Genomic DNA, 17,644 nt, shown 5'->3' on the forward strand with positions numbered 1-17,644 from the left:
AATTCAGCATTTTTAGGTGGAAATTATCAAAATCAATGAATTTACATCGAAAAAATCAAGAAAAACGTGTAAAAACGATAAAATTGATTATTTTCGGGCATTTTGCAGAGAAATTCAAGATTTTTAGGAGGAAATTAACAAAATAAGTGAATTTACATCGAAAAAATTAAGAAAAACCTGTAAAATCGATAAAAAACTAGTAAAAGAGCAAGATTTCGAATGTTTTCGAAAATACCCTGTTTTTCGAGCATTTTTGCAGAGAAATTCAGCATTTTCAGGTGGAAATTTACAAAATAAACGAATTTACATCGAAAAAATCAAGAAAAATGGTGATTTATCGGCTATTTTCGCTCATAATTCGTAGGATTCGATTCGAAACTAAAATTCGAAATTCGAAAAACATGGCCGTGGCCTAGCGTTCCCCTCCTAGTCCACGGCCGCGCACGATTTACGGAGAGCACGATTATTGATCGATGACACATGGTTTCCGACTGTTTTTCCTGTTAAATTTACCCTTAAATCACAATTTTCCATAGAAAATGGGTGGAATTTTCTCGAAAAAAGAGAAATCACCAAAATCGGCGCCGGTTTCCGATCAGGATAATGCGATTTTGGTTTGTTTAATGAGGTTTTTCACATGGAAATTATTATTTTTTTGGTAATTCCAGGCGCTCAAAACACAACGGGACAAAATGAAGCAAATGATCAAGCGAAAAGAGAATTGTTTGGAGAAGGAACGACAATTGGCAAAGCAGCTTATAAAGGATGGCCGGAAAGAGTAAGAAATTTCAGAAAATTCAGTTTTTTTTATTAAAAAAAAAAAATATATATATAAATTTTTAACTAATTTCAGCCGTGCTTTACTGCTTCTGAAGAAGAAACGCTACCAAGAGAAGATTATCGATCAAACCTTGAACCATCTTAGCAAAATCGAGCAAATGGTATTGAAAAATCAGAAAAAAATAAAAATTTTCCAGCAAAAAAATCAATAAATTTCCAGGTAAATGACCTAGAATTCGCAGAAGTTCAACAGCGAGTAACCGATGGCCTTCGACAGGGAAATGAAGCGCTGAAAAAGATGAATCAACTATTCGATATCGATGAAATCGACAGGATTATGGAAGAAACCAAAGAGGCGGCGGAATATCAGGAAGAAATCTCGAATATGCTGTCCGGCCAGCTTTCCAACACGGATGTCTCGGACGTTGAGAAGGAATTGGAGGATCTGTTGGCGGCGGAATGGGGCACAGTTCAACTTCCAGAGGCTCCGAGCCATGAGCTGCCTGAAGCAGAGCGGGAACGGCAAAAAGGTTGAGATTTGCCGAGAAAATTCCTAAATTTTCCCTAAATAAATAATTTTTTTTCAGAAAAAGAGAAGCCACGTCGCGAGAAGATTGCTCTGGAAGCCTAAATATTGCTTGTTACTGTGAATAAAATAAATTCATTATATTATTATATTTTTTATACAATTTTGTCTTACTGGCGTTGTTCTGAACGAAAAATTCGTTTAAATAACGCTGTAACAAAAAATCTCATTTTGCGCGTAAAATAAAATGCCAGTGACGCAATCACCACGACGAAAAATCGCACAGTTTTGGAAAATTGCGGTTTTTCAAACTTTTTTTCGCTTTTTTCGGATGCTATTCAAGCGGCTATAGACTGTTCAAATAGAGATAGAACGGTCAGAAAATGAGAGACATAGACAAATAAAGAGACAATTTATTGACTTTTTAGGCTATTCTTTGTTGGAAACCAACAAATTTTGTGTTCCCAGGCTTTTCTTTGCAAATTCTGAAGGGTTCTTCTTTGCAGATGCGTCGACGTGTAGCTCTGGACAATGACGAGCATGATGGTAAGTTAAAAAATTGGAAAAAAAAACTTTGGTTTCTATTAAATTTTATTATACTTATTCCCTTTTTATAATTAAAGGCGTCTAGCTCATTCAAGCTCATTCACGACGTTAGTTGACGCATTCCTCCTTGCACGCATGGCCTAGTGGGTTAAGGCGCTGAACATCACTCAGAAGTCCACAAGTTCAAACCCAACGAGGCTCCCCCGCTTTTCTAACCCTAGCTTGAGCAATCAAATCGGAACGCGTCGGAGCTGTCTCGGAGCCAGAAGCCTCATCAAATATTTTGATTGCTTCCAAACAATCTATCGCACGTTTGTGCTCCTCATTTCCGTAATGACGTGTGCATGCGTAAGCTTGATCTTTCCAGTTTTCTAGGTGACTCATTAGAGCAATCGAGTGAGCAACTCGTTCATTCGGTATTTCATGAGCCAATTGCTATGCGGGACGCGGGGCTTCTGGAAAAAAATTAAACAAATATTTTTCGTTTTTTTTTCCACATGTGTGGATCTCAATTTATTTCTTCTTTTTTTGTTTACCTCATTTTATAAAATTCTCCTTTTTTTCTCATTAATTTTTCTGTGGCTTTTTCAAAGATCTTTTTCAGATTTTCATCTATTTGTTTTAATGTGGAGCAAAATTGAAATTTGTCTGGTAGATACGGTAGCTTTAAAGGCGCATACTAAATTTAAAGTGACAAAATAAATATTTAGTTCCATATGGAATTTCAATTTTTGCTGCCAGGCTGTCCCATTACGGTTTGATCTACAAAAAATGCGGGATTTTTTTTGGCCCAAATAATGTGACGTCAGTGCGTTCTTAACCATGCGAAATCAGATGAGAACTCTGCGTCTCAACTCCCGCATTTTTTGTAGATCTACGTAGATCAAACCAAAATGGGACATTCTGACACCAGGTATTCGCCGCGGAACCAGTTTTATACCGTATTTCGTATGCGCCTTTAATTCTACCGTACCCGCTTCTGGAAGTTTGGAAGTTTGAAAAACTATTAAATAGAATTTATTAATTTTTGCATATTACTTTGTGCAGAATACCTCTAAAAATATTAAAATCCAGATAAACATGGTTTTTAAAATGTTTTGCACAAAAAGCGATGATTTCGCTTCGAAGCCACTTTTATAAAACGCCTTGTGCGCCTTTAATTCCACCGTACTCGCCAAAATTAAACTGAATGAGCGAGTTTTGAACTAATTTTTACGAAAAAATCACGTTCTGATCGGTTCTGGTCTTCCTCTAAAATCGGTTCTGGTCTTCCTCTTTGAATTTTCGCGCTCCATTGACAATCGCCTGCCGGACTGGGAAAGCCGTGTACTCCACACGGACAAGTACATTTAGTTTTACAACTAAAATCGAGCCGCGACGCGACACGCAACGCGCCGTAAATCTACACCAGATATGACCGAGCCAAAATGGCCTAGTTCGGCAAATTCTTCCATTTCAATTTATGAGGGAAGCCAGAAATTCGTGTATTTTTACAAAGAAATGTGAAAAAGAAGCTAAAATTTCAATGAAATAGAGATTTTTCCCGGAATCTCACAGTTTCGCAAAATACTATGGATTAAAAAACGCTGAAACCCAAATTTGCGCGTAAAATTCAATGTATAGCGAACATTCACGGATTTCTGGCTTTTCTCATATATTGAGATGGAAGAGTTTGCCGAACTAGGCCATATCTGGGGTAGATTTACGGCGCGTTGCGTGTCGCGTCACGGCTCGATTTTAGTTGTGAAACTAAATGCATTTGTCCGTGTGGAGTACACGCGTTGTCCGGCGGGCGATTGTCAATGGAGCGCGAAAAATTCAATATGGAAGGCCAGCACCCCGTGTTAACATTTAAAAATTACAAGATTTGCCCCCTCAAACATCCCTGGAAAAACTAGAAAAACCTCGTGTGCTTGCCTGACAACAGCTGTTCACCGACAAAAAGATGACGGGGAGGGCTTCAACAGAGCTTGTGTTTCCTCGTCAACTCTTTCGAGAACTGACAGCACTTTTCATATAACTCATCACTAACTTTCGCTGCTCGTGGCGGTTTTTTTTAGTTCCCCAGTAATGAGTCAATTTTGTCTGTTGCTCAGAACTCTCAATTACCGATGCTATTAGCGGAAGGACTTTTGGAGCGCCGGAGCCAGAGCAAAATTCATTTTTATTTGAAAAATGAGTGATGAGTTTTTCTCTCTGTTTTTCCATGTTTTTCTCGTTATTAGGCTGTAACTTTCCACATACACTTGGTGTCAGAGAGTCCCATCACGGTTTGATCTACAATAAAAGTGTGACGTCAGCACGTTCTTAACCTTGTGACAATAGTTGAAAAATCTGCGTCTCGTTTCCCGCATTTTTGTAGATCACACCGTGATGGGACTCTCTAACACCACGTACACATGAAAATTTCGCTGAGAACAAATTTTTGCGCGTCAAATCTGATGTATCCGGACTGTACCGATATCAATACATCGAATTTGACGCGCAAACTCCGTTTTCATGGGGAATTGTTGAAAAAATTGTTTAACTTCCGGAAAATTAACATTTTTCAGAGAAAATCAAAATTTTTCTGTTTTTCCTTAAATTTCTAGGAAAATTGTAGCAGATTTTGTTGAAAAAATTCAAATTTCCACTGAAAAAAGTGAAAAAAGAAGACGATGTGTAAGCCTAAGCCTAAGCCTAAGACTAGGTCTAAGCCTAAGCCTGAGCCTATGCCTCAGCCTGAGAATAAGCGTGAGCCTAAGCGTGAGCCTAAGTCTAAACCTAAGCCTAAGCCTAAGCCTGATCCCAAGCCCACATGGTGCCAGGCTGACCCATAACGGTTTGATCTACAAAAAATGCGCGAAATTTTTTGCCCAAAAAATTTGACGTCAGCGCTTTCTTAACCATGCGAAATCAGTTGAGAACTCTGCGTCTCTTCTCCCGCATTTTTTGTAGGTCTACGTAGATCAAGCCTAAATGGGACACTCTGACACCACGTGAAGCCTAATCCTGAGTCTAAGCCTTATCCAATTTCCGAAAAATCAATAAAAATGCAAATAACATAGATATTCCCGCCTAAAGTTCAATAAATTATTTTTTTTTTGAAACTTTTTTCAAAACTTGCGAATGCATAGTACCAAAAAACGCCATATTTGACACGCAATTTTTGGATTGACTTTTTTTTGAATTGATATGTCATGAGCATCACTCAAGTGGTTCCAAAAAGGCGTCAAGTACTTGAGCCCTCCCTGAGCCACCACCGTCTCCAGAGAGCAGCCGAAACCAAAAACAAATAGGGGGAAAATGAACAGTTCTCTCTGTTTCAAAATCTATATATTCCTGTTCTTTGTATTATCTTCCGTGCGGCTTCAGCCCTCTACTGCTGCTCCAATTCTTTTCCATGTTATTTACCGTACCGATTAGACGAATGAACAGGACCCCCTTTTACCGTTCAACCGATGAGCCAATGTGCTCTTTGTTGGCTAATTTGGGTGTTTTGCTCATTTGGAGGAACACTAACTTCCCTCTCTAACTACACACTACGTGGAAGAGTTTTTTCAGATTTCTAGGCCTCGCAACTTTCCTTGGTGGCCCAGAAAAACGCTTAAAACTTCAAGGTCAAAACGTTCATTTTTGTTGAAAAAAATCGGTTTTTACTTGAATTTTTGTAAGTGGAAGAGTTTCCTAAATTTCTAGGCCATGTGCTTTTTCCTGCTTATCTGAAAATTTTGTTCAAATTTTCTTTTTTCACTTAAATATTCCCCGAAAATCTTGTCCACAAAAAGAAATTTTTGAACATTCAGATCATTTTTTTAGAATGGAAGAGTTTTCCAGATTTCTAGGCCACATGGCTTTTCCTGGTGGCCTAGAAAATTTTCTGTTGGAAGAATCAGGTTTTTACTTGAATTTTCGTAAGTGGAAGAGTTTTTTACATTTCTAGGCCACGTGATTTTTTCCTGATGGTCTAGGAAACTTGTTTTCTCTAATTTTCCCCGATTTTGGATAATATTTGTTTAGTGGAAGAGTTTTCAGAAATTCTAGGCCACGTGGTTTTTTTTGGAAAAGAAATATTTAGATCACATTAACATGTACTTTTATCAGATTTTTTGCCAAAATACCAATTTTACAAGCTATTTTTTTGTTATATGTAAATTTTGTGGAAGAGTTTTTAAAATTTCTAGGCCACCTCTAGATGCACGTGGTGTCAGAGTGTCTCATTTCGGTTTGATCTACGTGGATCTACAAAAAATGCGGGAGACGAGACGCAGAGTTCTCACCTGATTTTACATGGTTAAAAACGTGATGACGTCACATTTTTTGGGCAAAAAATGCCCGCATTTTTTGTAGATCAAACCGTAATGGGACAGCCTGACACTACGTGTACGTGCAGATGGCCTAGAAATGCTAAAATCTGTTTTTTAAATGTAACTTTGAAAGTGAAAGAAACAATTAGAAACAAGTTGGCTGTCGCCCCCAAAAAGTCTGTTCTGGCTATGTGGTCGCGAAAAGAGAAAACTCGGCCACCAATTTTTTTCCACGGCCAGATCTATGACGCTATGACGTCACATTATCAGCTTGTTTCCGATTTACACACACATACACGTACACTTTCTCCGTATCACTTTCACTGATAGCTTGAAACGAGATTAATCATCATTCCAGCTATTCTTTTTTATTTATTAGGTTAATGCCACTACTACTATTATTTTTTCATATTAAAAATACAATGAACTATGTAGACATAAATTCAAATGAGATGCCAAAAAGTGAGTTCGAACTTGTGGAAAATGTGTGTTTTTTAATAAATTTTTCAAAAATATAGTAAATTTCTGAGAAATTTTGATTTGAATTCCCGCCAAGCATTTTTTTGAAAATTTTGAATTTCCGCCAACCATTTTTCCTTTTTTTTCAGAAAATGTGAAAAAATTTTCTAAGCAAATTTGAATTCCCGCCAAGATTTTTTTTGAAAAAATTTCGAACTCGCGCTAAAGTATTTTCTAATAGCAGGATTATTGGAATCCCCGCCAAAACATATTCTCAGAAAATTTGAATTTCCGCCAAAACTTTTTCTGATAAAATTTAAATTCCCGCCAACCATTTTTTCCTGAGAAAATTGGAAGAACATATTTTCAGTGAGAAAATTTGAAAATATTTTTTTCAGAAAGTTTGAATTCCTGCCAAAACATTTTCTAAGAAAATTTGAATTCCCGGCAAAACTTTTTCTGATAATTTTTTGAAATTCCCCGCAAAAATTATAGTAAATGAAGATGATTTGAGCAAAGTTATGACGTGGCCGCGGAAAAAATTGATGGCCTAGTTTTCTCTTTTCGCGGCCACGTAGCCAGAACAGACTTTTGGGACCGTACAACCAACAAATATTTCTTCCCCTTTCAAAAATACATAAAAACCAGATTTTGACATTTCTAGGCCATCTAGAGGTGCCTCGTGGCCTAGAAATTTGAAAAACTCTTCCAGAAAATTTGTTCTGTATTTCTTGAAAGTGCTCCAACAAATCTGTGCAAATTTTAAAAACGTTTCAAAATATTTATTGAATAAATTCTTTTGTTGCACAAAGAGGTATCAAATCAGACCACCAGATTCGACCGTTGATCATTGTTTCAGTTGATAGGTAGGCAGGCGTGGTTGCCTGAAACCTGCCGGCCTCACGCTGGGCAAGAGGCAGGCCGCCTTAATGTCAGGCAGGCAATGCCTACATGCAAGCCCTACTTCTACGATTATCTCGAAATTTAGCGAGTTTTTATTTGTCCAAAAAAAATCGCAACTGAACAACATGAAAAAGCCGCCAAAAACTTTCATAAAATTCTGTCCGTAGTTTGCCGTTTCTTGCGTCTCATGCTTAATCCCTACTGTAATTATGCTGAGATTTTCGATCTTTTTCACTTTTTGAAAATTTTTGGCAATTCTTTTTAAGTTTGTTGAGATTGTAACTTATGACAAACAGTAACTAAAAAGCGTGGCCGCCAAATTTTCTAGGCCATCAATATCAGTTGCGTCATTTCTTCACCATACTGGACCGAGAAATATTCTAGGACATGTGTTTGCGTCATTCCTCTTCCATTCCTAGTCCCAAAAATTCCAAGACCACTGGTAAGTTTGGCCGAGAAATATTCTAGGCCATCGATGTTAATGACGCCATTTCATACCCGAATTGGCCACTAAAATTCTTAGGTCATCAGTGACGTCACACCTCTTCCAAGCCTTGGAATGAGCATTTCTAGGCCCTCTAATCTAGGCTTGGCCGTCAAATTTCCTAGGCCAGGTGACGCCATCCCTCTTCCATGCTCGACCACTAGGTCAAATGACGTCACTTCTCTTCCACCTACCGCACTTTGATTTCCTAGGCCACCATGTGACGTCACTTCTCTTCCATCTAGGTTTCCCATGCCCTTCTCCTCTCACGTGGTATCAGAGTGTCTCATTTTGGCTTGAATACGTTGATCTACAAAAAATGCGGGAGAAGAGACGCAGAGTTCTCAACTGATTTCGCTTGGTTACGCACGTGCTGCCGTCACATGTTTTTGGGCAAAAAATTCCCGCATATTTTGTAGATCATACCGTAATGGGGTGTCCTCTTGTTAAATATCGAAATTTCACTCAAAAATTTTGAACGTTGAGCTTTTTGTCTCTGGTCAATTGGTCAGCCGCGCAGTGTTCCGGTGTTTGTGCTCATGTTTTCGTGTGCACATTTGTGCTGCTGCTAAGGCGTATTTTGTTCCGGGCGGGGACAGGGGGGAGAAGCAAAAATGTGTCAAATTTTGTTTGTTTTGCCATTGATATTGTCCTTCTGCTCAGAGGATTTCCTCATTTTACGCCGTATGTGCAAAAGCATAATCACCACAATAATTTTGAATATAAGTTTGCAAACGCGCCCTATTGATAATCCTCGCCCGTGTAGTCTGCGTGCACGTGGTGTCAAAGTGTCCCATTTTGGTTTGATCTCCGAGAAATGCGGGAGAAGAGGTGCAGACTTTTCAACTGATTTTGCATGGTTAAGAGTGTGCTGGCGTCACGTTTTTCTGGGGGCAAAAATTCCCGCATTTTTTGTAGATCAAATTGCAAAGCGCCCTATTGATAATCTTAGCCCGTGTAGTCTCTTGTTTAATTTTCAATTTTTCTGGTTCGGCACCTAAACTGTAACTACGACACTCGGCAAAGTTAGACTGTTAAACTCCGCCCACTTAATGGCACCTTTTTTGCAGAAATGTACCCAACCGACAAAGAGCAGACACGGACCACATTTGAGACGAGAAGTCGGCGGAAACGGCTGGCGCAGGTCGCCGCCACAATTGCTAGCGTGATATTACTCTTGTTGGCAGGTAAGTAAAAAACTACGACACTCCGAGACCAAGAAAAAAATCGATAATCGAAATATTGAAAATTGCAAAATTTATTTCGCCGGATCATTTTCCATATCGATTTTCTGAATGGTATGGTGATAGCAATCCTCATCGTAGGCACATCCCTGGTGAACCACGTACTCTTGACCTGAAAAATAGGTTTCGTTCGGTGGAGCACATTTGCATACACTGACCTTTAATCGGGTGGCGACACGCTTTACACTTGAAACATGCCATATGCCAGTGGACATTGAACGCCGACACGCATCTCTCAAAAGTCGGCAATTTGCACGCGTGGCATTTTGGTGACTTGGCCGCCCGGTGACAGTCCGCGCAACGGAGCGCGTTACCGTACGGCGCGGGCATTGGATAACACGGAGTCATGCCAATGACTGTCTGGAATTTTGGAGAAATTTATTGATTTTTTGACGGAATTTAATGAAATAAGGAAAAATCAATAATCGACATATTTATTTCGCAAAAAAAAAAAAACATTATTGATTTTCACGGATTTCTGTCTTCCTCATAAATTGAAATGGAAGAGTTTGCCAAACTAGGCCATTTTGGCTCGGCCATATCTGGGGTAGATTTACGGTGCGTTGCGTGTCGCGTCGCGGCTCGGTTTTTGTAGTAAAACTAAATGTATTTGTCCGTGCATGGAATTCTGGCTTCCCTCATAAATCGAAATGGCAGAGTTTGCCGAACTAGGCCATTTTGGGTCGGAGAGATTTTGTGTAGATTTACGGCGCGTTGCGTGTCGCGTCGCGGCTCGTTTTCAATTGTAAAACTGCTGTATTTGTCCGTGTGGCGTACACAACACTTTTCCACGCGCTGTCCGGCAGGCAATTGTCAGTGGAGCGCAAAAATTTAATTAGGAAGGCCAGAACCCCGTGTCCGTGTGGAGTGCACGACTTTCCCGCGCGTTGTCCGGCGGGCGATTGTCAATGGAGCGCGAAAAATTCAATGAGGAATGCTTTTTGCAAAAACAAATTACATAGGCTTCTGGCCTTCCTTATTGCATTTTTCGCGCTCCATTGACAATCGCCTTAAAGCAGGGGAGTGTGTGTGTGTGTACTCCACACGGACAACTTAAAATGAAAACCGAGCCGCGACGCGACACGCAACGCGCCGTAAATCTACTCCGGCCGTGGCCGAGTCAAAATGGCTTAATTCGGCAAATTCTTACATTTCAAAATATGAGGGAAGCCAGAAACGTGTGTCACATGTTATAAAATTAATTTTGAAAAAAAATTATTAAATTTCGCAAAAATAAATTATCGCTTTTTGTAAGAATTTATCGAATGAATTGATTAAAAATTTATCGAATTTTAGCGAATCAGAAAATATCGATTTTCACTAAGAATTTATCGAATTTTTCGATTTTCGCTAAAATTATCGATTATTGCAATGTTTTACCTGACAAACCGAGCATTTCAGGCATGAAATATGATACATCTCGTCTTGAATTTTGATCACTTTTCCCTGCAAAAATCGATATTTTCAATTGAATATATTTCCAAAAATGTGCTCACAGTTTGAGCTTCTTGACGAGTCAGCGTTGTTGTGCAGCCTTTGCAATGGATATTATATGGAAGAACAATCTTTTGGAGACGTTTATTGTTCGACGAGAACAACATTTTTCGAATTTTTGAAATGATTAATTTAAAAATTTAAAAAGGAGAAAATTGAAGAGAAACGTGGGAAAACGTATTGATTTTTCAAAATTTTATTGATTTTATAATCACGGGGTTCTGGTCTTCCTCATTGAACTTTTCGCGCTCCATTGACAATCGCCTTCCGGACAACACGTGGGAAAGTCGTGCACTCCACACGGATAAATACATTTAGTTTTACAACTAAAATCGAGCCGCGACGCGACACGCAACGCGCCGTAAATTTACCCCAGATATGGCCGAGCCAAAATGGCCTAGTTCGGCAAACTCTTCCATATGAGGGAAGCCATAAATCCGTGTATAATCAAACGCGCAATTTAAAAAAATCGGTAGTTGAAATTTATCGATTTTCCCTCGATCTTATCGATTTTTTAAAAGACTTATCGATTTTTATCCAAATTTATTATTTGAAAAATCAACGTTTATTGATTTTTGTCATGATTTATCGATTTTCTCAAGAGATTATCGATTTTTGCTGTCGATGCACCATGTGCAAACTTCGCCACGTTTTTTCGCGGCGAGACCCAAATTTTTTGAATTTTCAGTTCTCGGTCTGGTATACGGTAGCTTCTACCTCTACCGTCGATATGTGACAGATGCAAATGATAAACGGGATAATGATGAATATTTGCGAAAACTCGTTCGTCAAGTCAATGACTCGCCGGAGACCACGTGGAAAGCCAAATTCAATAAGTTTGGTGTCAAAAATCGATCTTACGGATTCAAATATACGAGAAATCAGACGGCGGTCGAGGAATACGTGGAACAAATTCGAAAATTTTTCGAGTCTGATGCGATGAAGCGGCATTTGGAGTGAGTTAACTCAAATTTGAGCGGGAAACAACGATGCTCCGCGCTCTCGCCGCATGTAGTTTAGCGCGTAAGCTGTGATGCATACGATAGTCCTGCAATGCATCATATTTTACACGCAAATGCAGAAATTACCAAATTTCGAGAAAAATCTATATTTTCCTTTTAAAAATTATCGATTTTTTAAACAAAACTTCTGAATAATTGGATTTTTCCAGAAGTTTTAAAAAGTTTTGGGTACAATTTTAAAAAGACAGCAAAATGTTCGTAAAACACCAGGAAAGAATTTTGCGCTTAATATCTGATGCTTCGTAAACTCCACGGGCTTCCGGCCTTAAAGCCGAGCTACGCGCCGTAAATCTACCCCGGCCGCAACGCGCCGTAAATCTACCCCGGCCGTGGCCGAGCTCAAGTGGCCTAGTTCGGCAAAATCTTCCATTTCAAAATATGAGTGAAGCCAGAGGCGCGTGAATGATGACTTCCACACGGTTCGGTAGAGCGCATTTACACTTATGTACCCTTTGCCGGGCTGCGTTCAAAACCTAAAAATTTGAAATTTTGCGCGTAAGATCTGGTGCATTGGGTTCTGAATTATTTCGACAAAACATGGTGCATCATCCCAAAAATTGCAATTTTGCAGTGAACTTGAGAACTTTAACAGCTCCGATGTTCCGAAAAACTTCGACGCTCGTCAGAAATGGCCGAATTGCCCGTCAATCTCGAATGTTCCAAATCAGGGAGGATGCGGGAGTTGCTTCGCGGTCGCCGCCGCCGGTGTCGCCTCCGACCGTGCCTGTATTCACTCGAATGGAACTTTTAAGTCACTTTTGTCCGAGGAGGATATTATTGGATGCTGCTCGGTGTGCGGAAATTGTTACGGCGGAGATCCACTGAAGGCCTTGACCTATTGGGTTAATCAGGGACTTGTTACAGGTAAGCGGTGACGTCATAGGTGGCCTAGGAACCTTTGATCTACAATGTGATTGAATTTTATATCACGCAATTTGTAATAATTTCTAAAAAAAATTATCGATTTTTCTGAAAATTAACTTGTTCCAAATTTTGAACGAATTTTCTAGAAGATTTTTGCAATTTATCGATTTTTGCAAGCTATCGATTTTTCCCGCAAACTATCGATTTTTCTAGAAAATTATCGATTTTTCTAGAAAATTATTGATTTTTCTAGAAAATTAACGATTTTTCTAGAAAATTTTCGATTTTTCTAAAAAAAATTATCGACTTTTTTCTCAAAAGTATCGATTTTTGCAATTTATCGATTTTTTGAAATTTATCGATTTTCCCTGCAAATTATCGACTTTTTTGAAAATAAGCTTTCCCCAAAAATTTGAACGAATTTTCTAGAAATTATCAACTTTTGCAATTTATCGATTTTTTTTTTGCAATTTATCGATTTTTTGCAAATTATCGATTTTTTGCAAATTATCGATTTTTCCAAACAATAACGATTCTTCTAAGCCCGTGGAAGAGTTTTTCGAAAACCTAGGCCATCTCTATTTCCAGGTGGCCGTGACGGTTGCCGTCCCTACTCGTTTGACCTGTCGTGTGGAGTCCCGTGCTCGCCGGCCACGTTCTTTGAGGCCGAGGAGAAGCGAACATGTATGAAGAGGTGTCAGAATATCTATTACCAGCAGAAATATGAGGAGGATAAACATTTTGGTTAGAGATATTTTTTTTTAGAAAAATAGAGAAAAATTTCTGGGATCTATTCAAAAATGGCAAACTTTTTGGAAATTATCGATTTTTTCCGGTAAATAATTATCAATTTTTTTCTCGGAAAATATCGATTTTTTCGGAAATTGACAATTTTTTCGAAAATTATCGATTTTTTCCGTTAATGATCGATTTATTCGGAAATTATTGATTTTTCCGATAATTATCGATTTTTCGGATAATTATCGATTTTTTCCGATAATTATCGATTTTCCGGTAATTATCGATTTTTTCCGATAATTATCGATTTTTCGGATAATTATCGATTTTTTCCGATAATTATCGATTTTCCCGATAATTATCGATTTTTCCGGTAATTATCGATTTTTTCCGATAATTATCGATTTTTCCGATAATAATCGACTTTTCCGATAGTTATCGATTTTTCCGATAATTATCGATTTTTTTTCGATAATTATCGACTTTTCGGGTAATTATCGATTTTCCCGATAATTATCGATTTTTCCGGTAATTATCGATTTTTTCCGATAATTATCGATTTTTCCGATAATAATCGACTTTTCCGATAGTTATCGATTTTTCCGATAATTATCGATTTTTTTCGATAATTATCGACTTTTCGGGTAATTATCGATTTTTTTCCGGAAATCATGAATTTTTCCAATAATTATCAATTTTTTCCGATAATTATCAATTTTTCCGATAATTATCGATTTTTCGGATAATTATCGATTTTTTCCGATAATTATCGATTTTCCCGATAATTATCGATTTTTCCGGTAATTATCGATTTTTTCCGATAATTATCGATTTTTCCGATAATAATCGACTTTTCCGATAGTTATCGATTTTTCCGATAATTATCGATTTTTTTTCGATAATTATCGACTTTTCGGGTAATTATCGATTTTCCCGATAATTATCGATTTTTCCGGTAATTATCGATTTTTTCCGATAATTATCGATTTTTCCGATAATAATCGACTTTTCCGATAGTTATCGATTTTTCCGATAATTATCGATTTTTTTCGATAATTATCGACTTTTCGGGTAATTATCGATTTTTTCCGATAATTATCGATTTTTCCGATAATAATCGACTTTTCCGATAGTTATCGATTTTTCCGATAATTATCGATTTTTTTTCGATAATTATCGACTTTTCGGGTAATTATCGATTTTCCCGATAATTATCGATTTTTCCGGTAATTATCGATTTTTTCCGATAATTATCGATTTTTCCGATAATAATCGACTTTTCCGATAGTTATCGATTTTTCCGATAATTATCGATTTTTTTCGATAATTATCGACTTTTCGGGTAATTATCGATTTTTTTCCGGAAATCATGAATTTTTCCAATAATTATCAATTTTTTCCGATAATTATCAATTTTTCCGATAATTATCGATTTTTCGGATAATTATCGATTTTTTCCGATAATTATCGATTTTCCCGATAATTATCGATTTTTCCGGTAATTATCGATTTTTTCCGATAATTATCGATTTTTCCGATAATAATCGACTTTTCCGATAGTTATCGATTTTTCCGATAATTATCGATTTTTTTTCGATAATTATCGACTTTTCGGGTAATTATCGATTTTCCCGATAATTATCGATTTTTCCGGTAATTATCGATTTTTTCCGATAATTATCGATTTTTCCGATAATAATCGACTTTTCCGATAGTTATCGATTTTTCCGATAATTATCGATTTTTTTCGATAATTATCGACTTTTCGGGTAATTATCGATTTTTTTCCGGAAATCATGAATTTTTCCAATAATTATCAATTTTTTCCGATAATTATCAATTTTTCCGATAATTATCGTTTTTCCCGATAATTATCGATTTTTCCGATAATTATCGATTTTTCGGATAATTATCGATTTTTCCGATAATTATCGATTTTTCCGATAATTATCGATTTTTCCGATATTTTTTTTCGGAAATGGCTGCCCCATCGCGGTTTGATCTACAAAAAATGCGGGAATTTTTAGCCCAAAAACATGTGACGTCAGCACGTTCTTAACCATACGAAATCAGTTGAGAACTCTGCCGCATTTTTTGTAGATCTACGTAGATCAAGCCGCAATGAGACACTCTGGCACCAAGTGTCTGTAATTGACTTCACGGAAGAAAATATATTTTTATTTAATGCGCAAAACTAAAATTCAAAATTTCGTTTCGACCAATACACCATATTTTAAGCGCAAATTTCAATTCAAATTTTTGCAGCAACCTTTGCCTATTCAATGTATCCCCGCTCAATGACAGTATCCCCCGATGGAAAGGAACGAGTAAAGGTGCCAACAATCATCGGTCACTTCAACGATAAGAAAACCGAGAAGCTGAACGTGACCGAGTACCGTGACATCATCAAAAAAGAAATTCTACTTTATGGTCCCACCACGATGGCGTTCCCAGTTCCCGAAGAATTCCTTCATTATTCGAGCGGAGTGTTCCGCCCGTATCCAACTGATGGTTTCGACGATCGAATTGTGTATTGGCACGTGGTTCGATTGATCGGATGGGGAGAATCAGATGATGGAACACATTATTGGTTGGCTGTTAATAGTTTTGGTAACCATTGGGGTGATAATGGTGAGTTTTCGTGCAAATTGCGCACGGCCCGGCAAATGGTACATCCATACAAATGCGCTCCACTGATAATTTGAGTTTAGCCAGGTTTGGGCGCGTTTTAAGGAAAACGCCTTGGTCCAAAAAATTTAGAATTTGATTTCGGACATTTTTTATATGCATCACAAAAATGTTGGACGAGCCGTTTTTGAGAAAAAGCCCAGGTATACGGTAAACAAATTGCGTACAGGTGCCACTTCCCGGGCCGTGATGCGCGTTAAATATAGTGCTTTTTAAGAATGCGTGTTGCGCAACATATTTGACGCGCAAAATATCTCGTAGCGAAAACTACAGTAATTTTTCAAATGACTACTGCAGCGTTTATGTCGATTTACGGGCTCGAAAAAAAAGTTACAGCGATATTCCATTTTTTCTCATTTTTTGCTTATTTTTATTTAGTATTCTCACGGTGTGTCATTCTGTCCCATAACGGTTTGATCTACAAAAAATGCGGGAATTTTTCGCCCAGAAAAATGTGACGTCAGCACGCCCCTAACCATACGAAATTTGTTGAGAAATCTGCGTATAAATTCCCGCATTTTTTGTAGATCACGCCGAAGTGAGACACTTTGACACCACGTGTATTCTATCTAAAAATAAATTATTTCAAAAATAGAGCCCGAAAAAAAAAATCGACAAAAGCGCTACAGTAGTCATTTAAAGAATTACTGTAGTTTTCGCTACGAGATATATTGATATTTTGCGCGTCAAATATGTTGCGCAGTACGCATTCTTAGAATTTTGTGTTGCCGTAAATAAATTTGGACGTCAAATACAGTGCATATTGCGGTCGATCGGCTACAATATATTTTGCGAGCAAATTTGGAAGTTTTGCGCGTCAAATATGATGTAGCCGATCGGTCATGTTACAAAACACCATATTTGACGCGCAAAACTTTAATTTTGGACAAAAAGTCAGAGAATTAGTATTGCGTAAAAAACTGGCAATTTTTTTCAGAACATTTCTGAAATTTTCAATATATTTTCAAACTTTTCGCGTCAAATATGGTGCATCAAGTCGCGAACCAAATACACTCTAACACGTAGTGCCAGGCTGTCCCATTATAGTTTGACCTACAAAAACGCGGGAATTTTTCGCCCAAAAAAATGTGACGTCAGCACGTTCTTAACCATGCAAAATCAGTTGAGAACTCTGCGTCTCCTCTTCTCCCGCATTTTTTGTAGATCAACGTGATTCAGGCCGAAATGTGACACTCTGACACCACGTGGCCCTAATTAACTCGTAAAAATCACCGTTTTTTTTCCAGGACTCTTCAAAATCAACACAGATGACATGGAAAAATATGGTCTAGAGTATGAAACAGCAGTCGTCTAATTATAATTCGGCAAAAATTTTTTGTAAATAGTTAAATATTGTCCACCTATTTCATCCCCACCCGATTGCATCTCAACTTGTCCCATTTCCGAGAAAAATCAATTATTTATTTTTATTCGGCCATCATTTATTAGCTCCCTCATTCCATAGTTTTTTTTTAATTAGATTTTTTTTGGATGCTAAAATTTGCCATTCTCATAGACATTTTCAATATTTGTGTAAAATAAATCATTTTTCTGGTCTTCAATTGATGGAAAAAAACAAAAAAACAATGCGCGTCAGGTTTGGTGTATTG

The 17,644-nt window shown here is 37.7% G+C and overlaps 3 protein-coding genes across 6 annotated transcripts; 2 read left to right on the forward strand and 1 right to left on the reverse strand.

Moving 5' to 3' along the window:
- The first annotated feature begins 407 nt into the window (after positions 1 to 407).
- Positions 408 to 1,456, forward strand: vps-20 (Charged multivesicular body protein 6). The gene is made up of 5 exons (NM_058361.7): positions 408 to 614; positions 669 to 778; positions 854 to 941; positions 1,001 to 1,310; positions 1,368 to 1,456. The coding sequence occupies exons 1-5, from the start codon at positions 540 to 542 to the stop codon at positions 1,409 to 1,411; spliced, it is 627 nt and encodes a 208-aa protein (NP_490762.1). The 5' UTR covers positions 408 to 539; the 3' UTR covers positions 1,412 to 1,456.
- A 276-nt stretch (positions 1,457 to 1,732) lies between these two features.
- On the forward strand, positions 1,733 to 17,592 carry Y65B4A.2 (Peptidase C1A papain C-terminal domain-containing protein). 3 transcript variants are annotated; one of them, NM_001306316.3, is made up of 7 exons: positions 1,733 to 1,852; positions 9,055 to 9,171; positions 11,411 to 11,678; positions 12,316 to 12,608; positions 13,197 to 13,352; positions 15,612 to 15,977; positions 17,282 to 17,591. In NM_001306316.3, exons 1-7 carry the CDS (start codon positions 1,813 to 1,815, stop codon positions 17,347 to 17,349), a joined length of 1,308 nt encoding a protein of 435 aa, NP_001293245.1. In that variant the 5' UTR covers positions 1,733 to 1,812; the 3' UTR covers positions 17,350 to 17,591. The 3 variants fall into 3 exon arrangements, with proteins under 3 accessions (NP_001293245.1, NP_001293246.1, NP_490763.1); NM_001306317.4 differs by lacking the exon at positions 1,733 to 1,852 and adding an exon at positions 6,461 to 6,600 and having other exon boundaries at positions 17,282 to 17,580; NM_058362.5 differs by lacking the exon at positions 1,733 to 1,852 and having other exon boundaries at positions 17,282 to 17,592.
- On the reverse strand, positions 9,230 to 10,846 carry Y65B4A.7 (LIM zinc-binding domain-containing protein; the record flags this gene model as incomplete). 2 transcript variants are annotated; one of them, NM_058363.5, is made up of 4 exons in its annotated part: positions 9,230 to 9,340; positions 9,387 to 9,588; positions 10,609 to 10,674; positions 10,725 to 10,846. In NM_058363.5, 4 exons carry the CDS (start codon positions 10,827 to 10,829, stop codon positions 9,243 to 9,245), a joined length of 471 nt encoding a protein of 156 aa, NP_490764.1. The 2 variants fall into 2 exon arrangements, with proteins under 2 accessions (NP_490764.1, NP_001293248.1); NM_001306319.3 differs by lacking the exons at positions 10,609 to 10,674; positions 10,725 to 10,846 and having other exon boundaries at positions 9,243 to 9,340; positions 9,387 to 9,576.
- Positions 17,593 to 17,644: the final 52 nt, after the last annotated feature.

Source organism: Caenorhabditis elegans, chromosome I, assembly GCF_000002985.6.
Source record: "Caenorhabditis elegans chromosome I".
NCBI classification, from domain to species: Eukaryota; Metazoa; Nematoda; class Chromadorea; order Rhabditida; family Rhabditidae; genus Caenorhabditis; species Caenorhabditis elegans.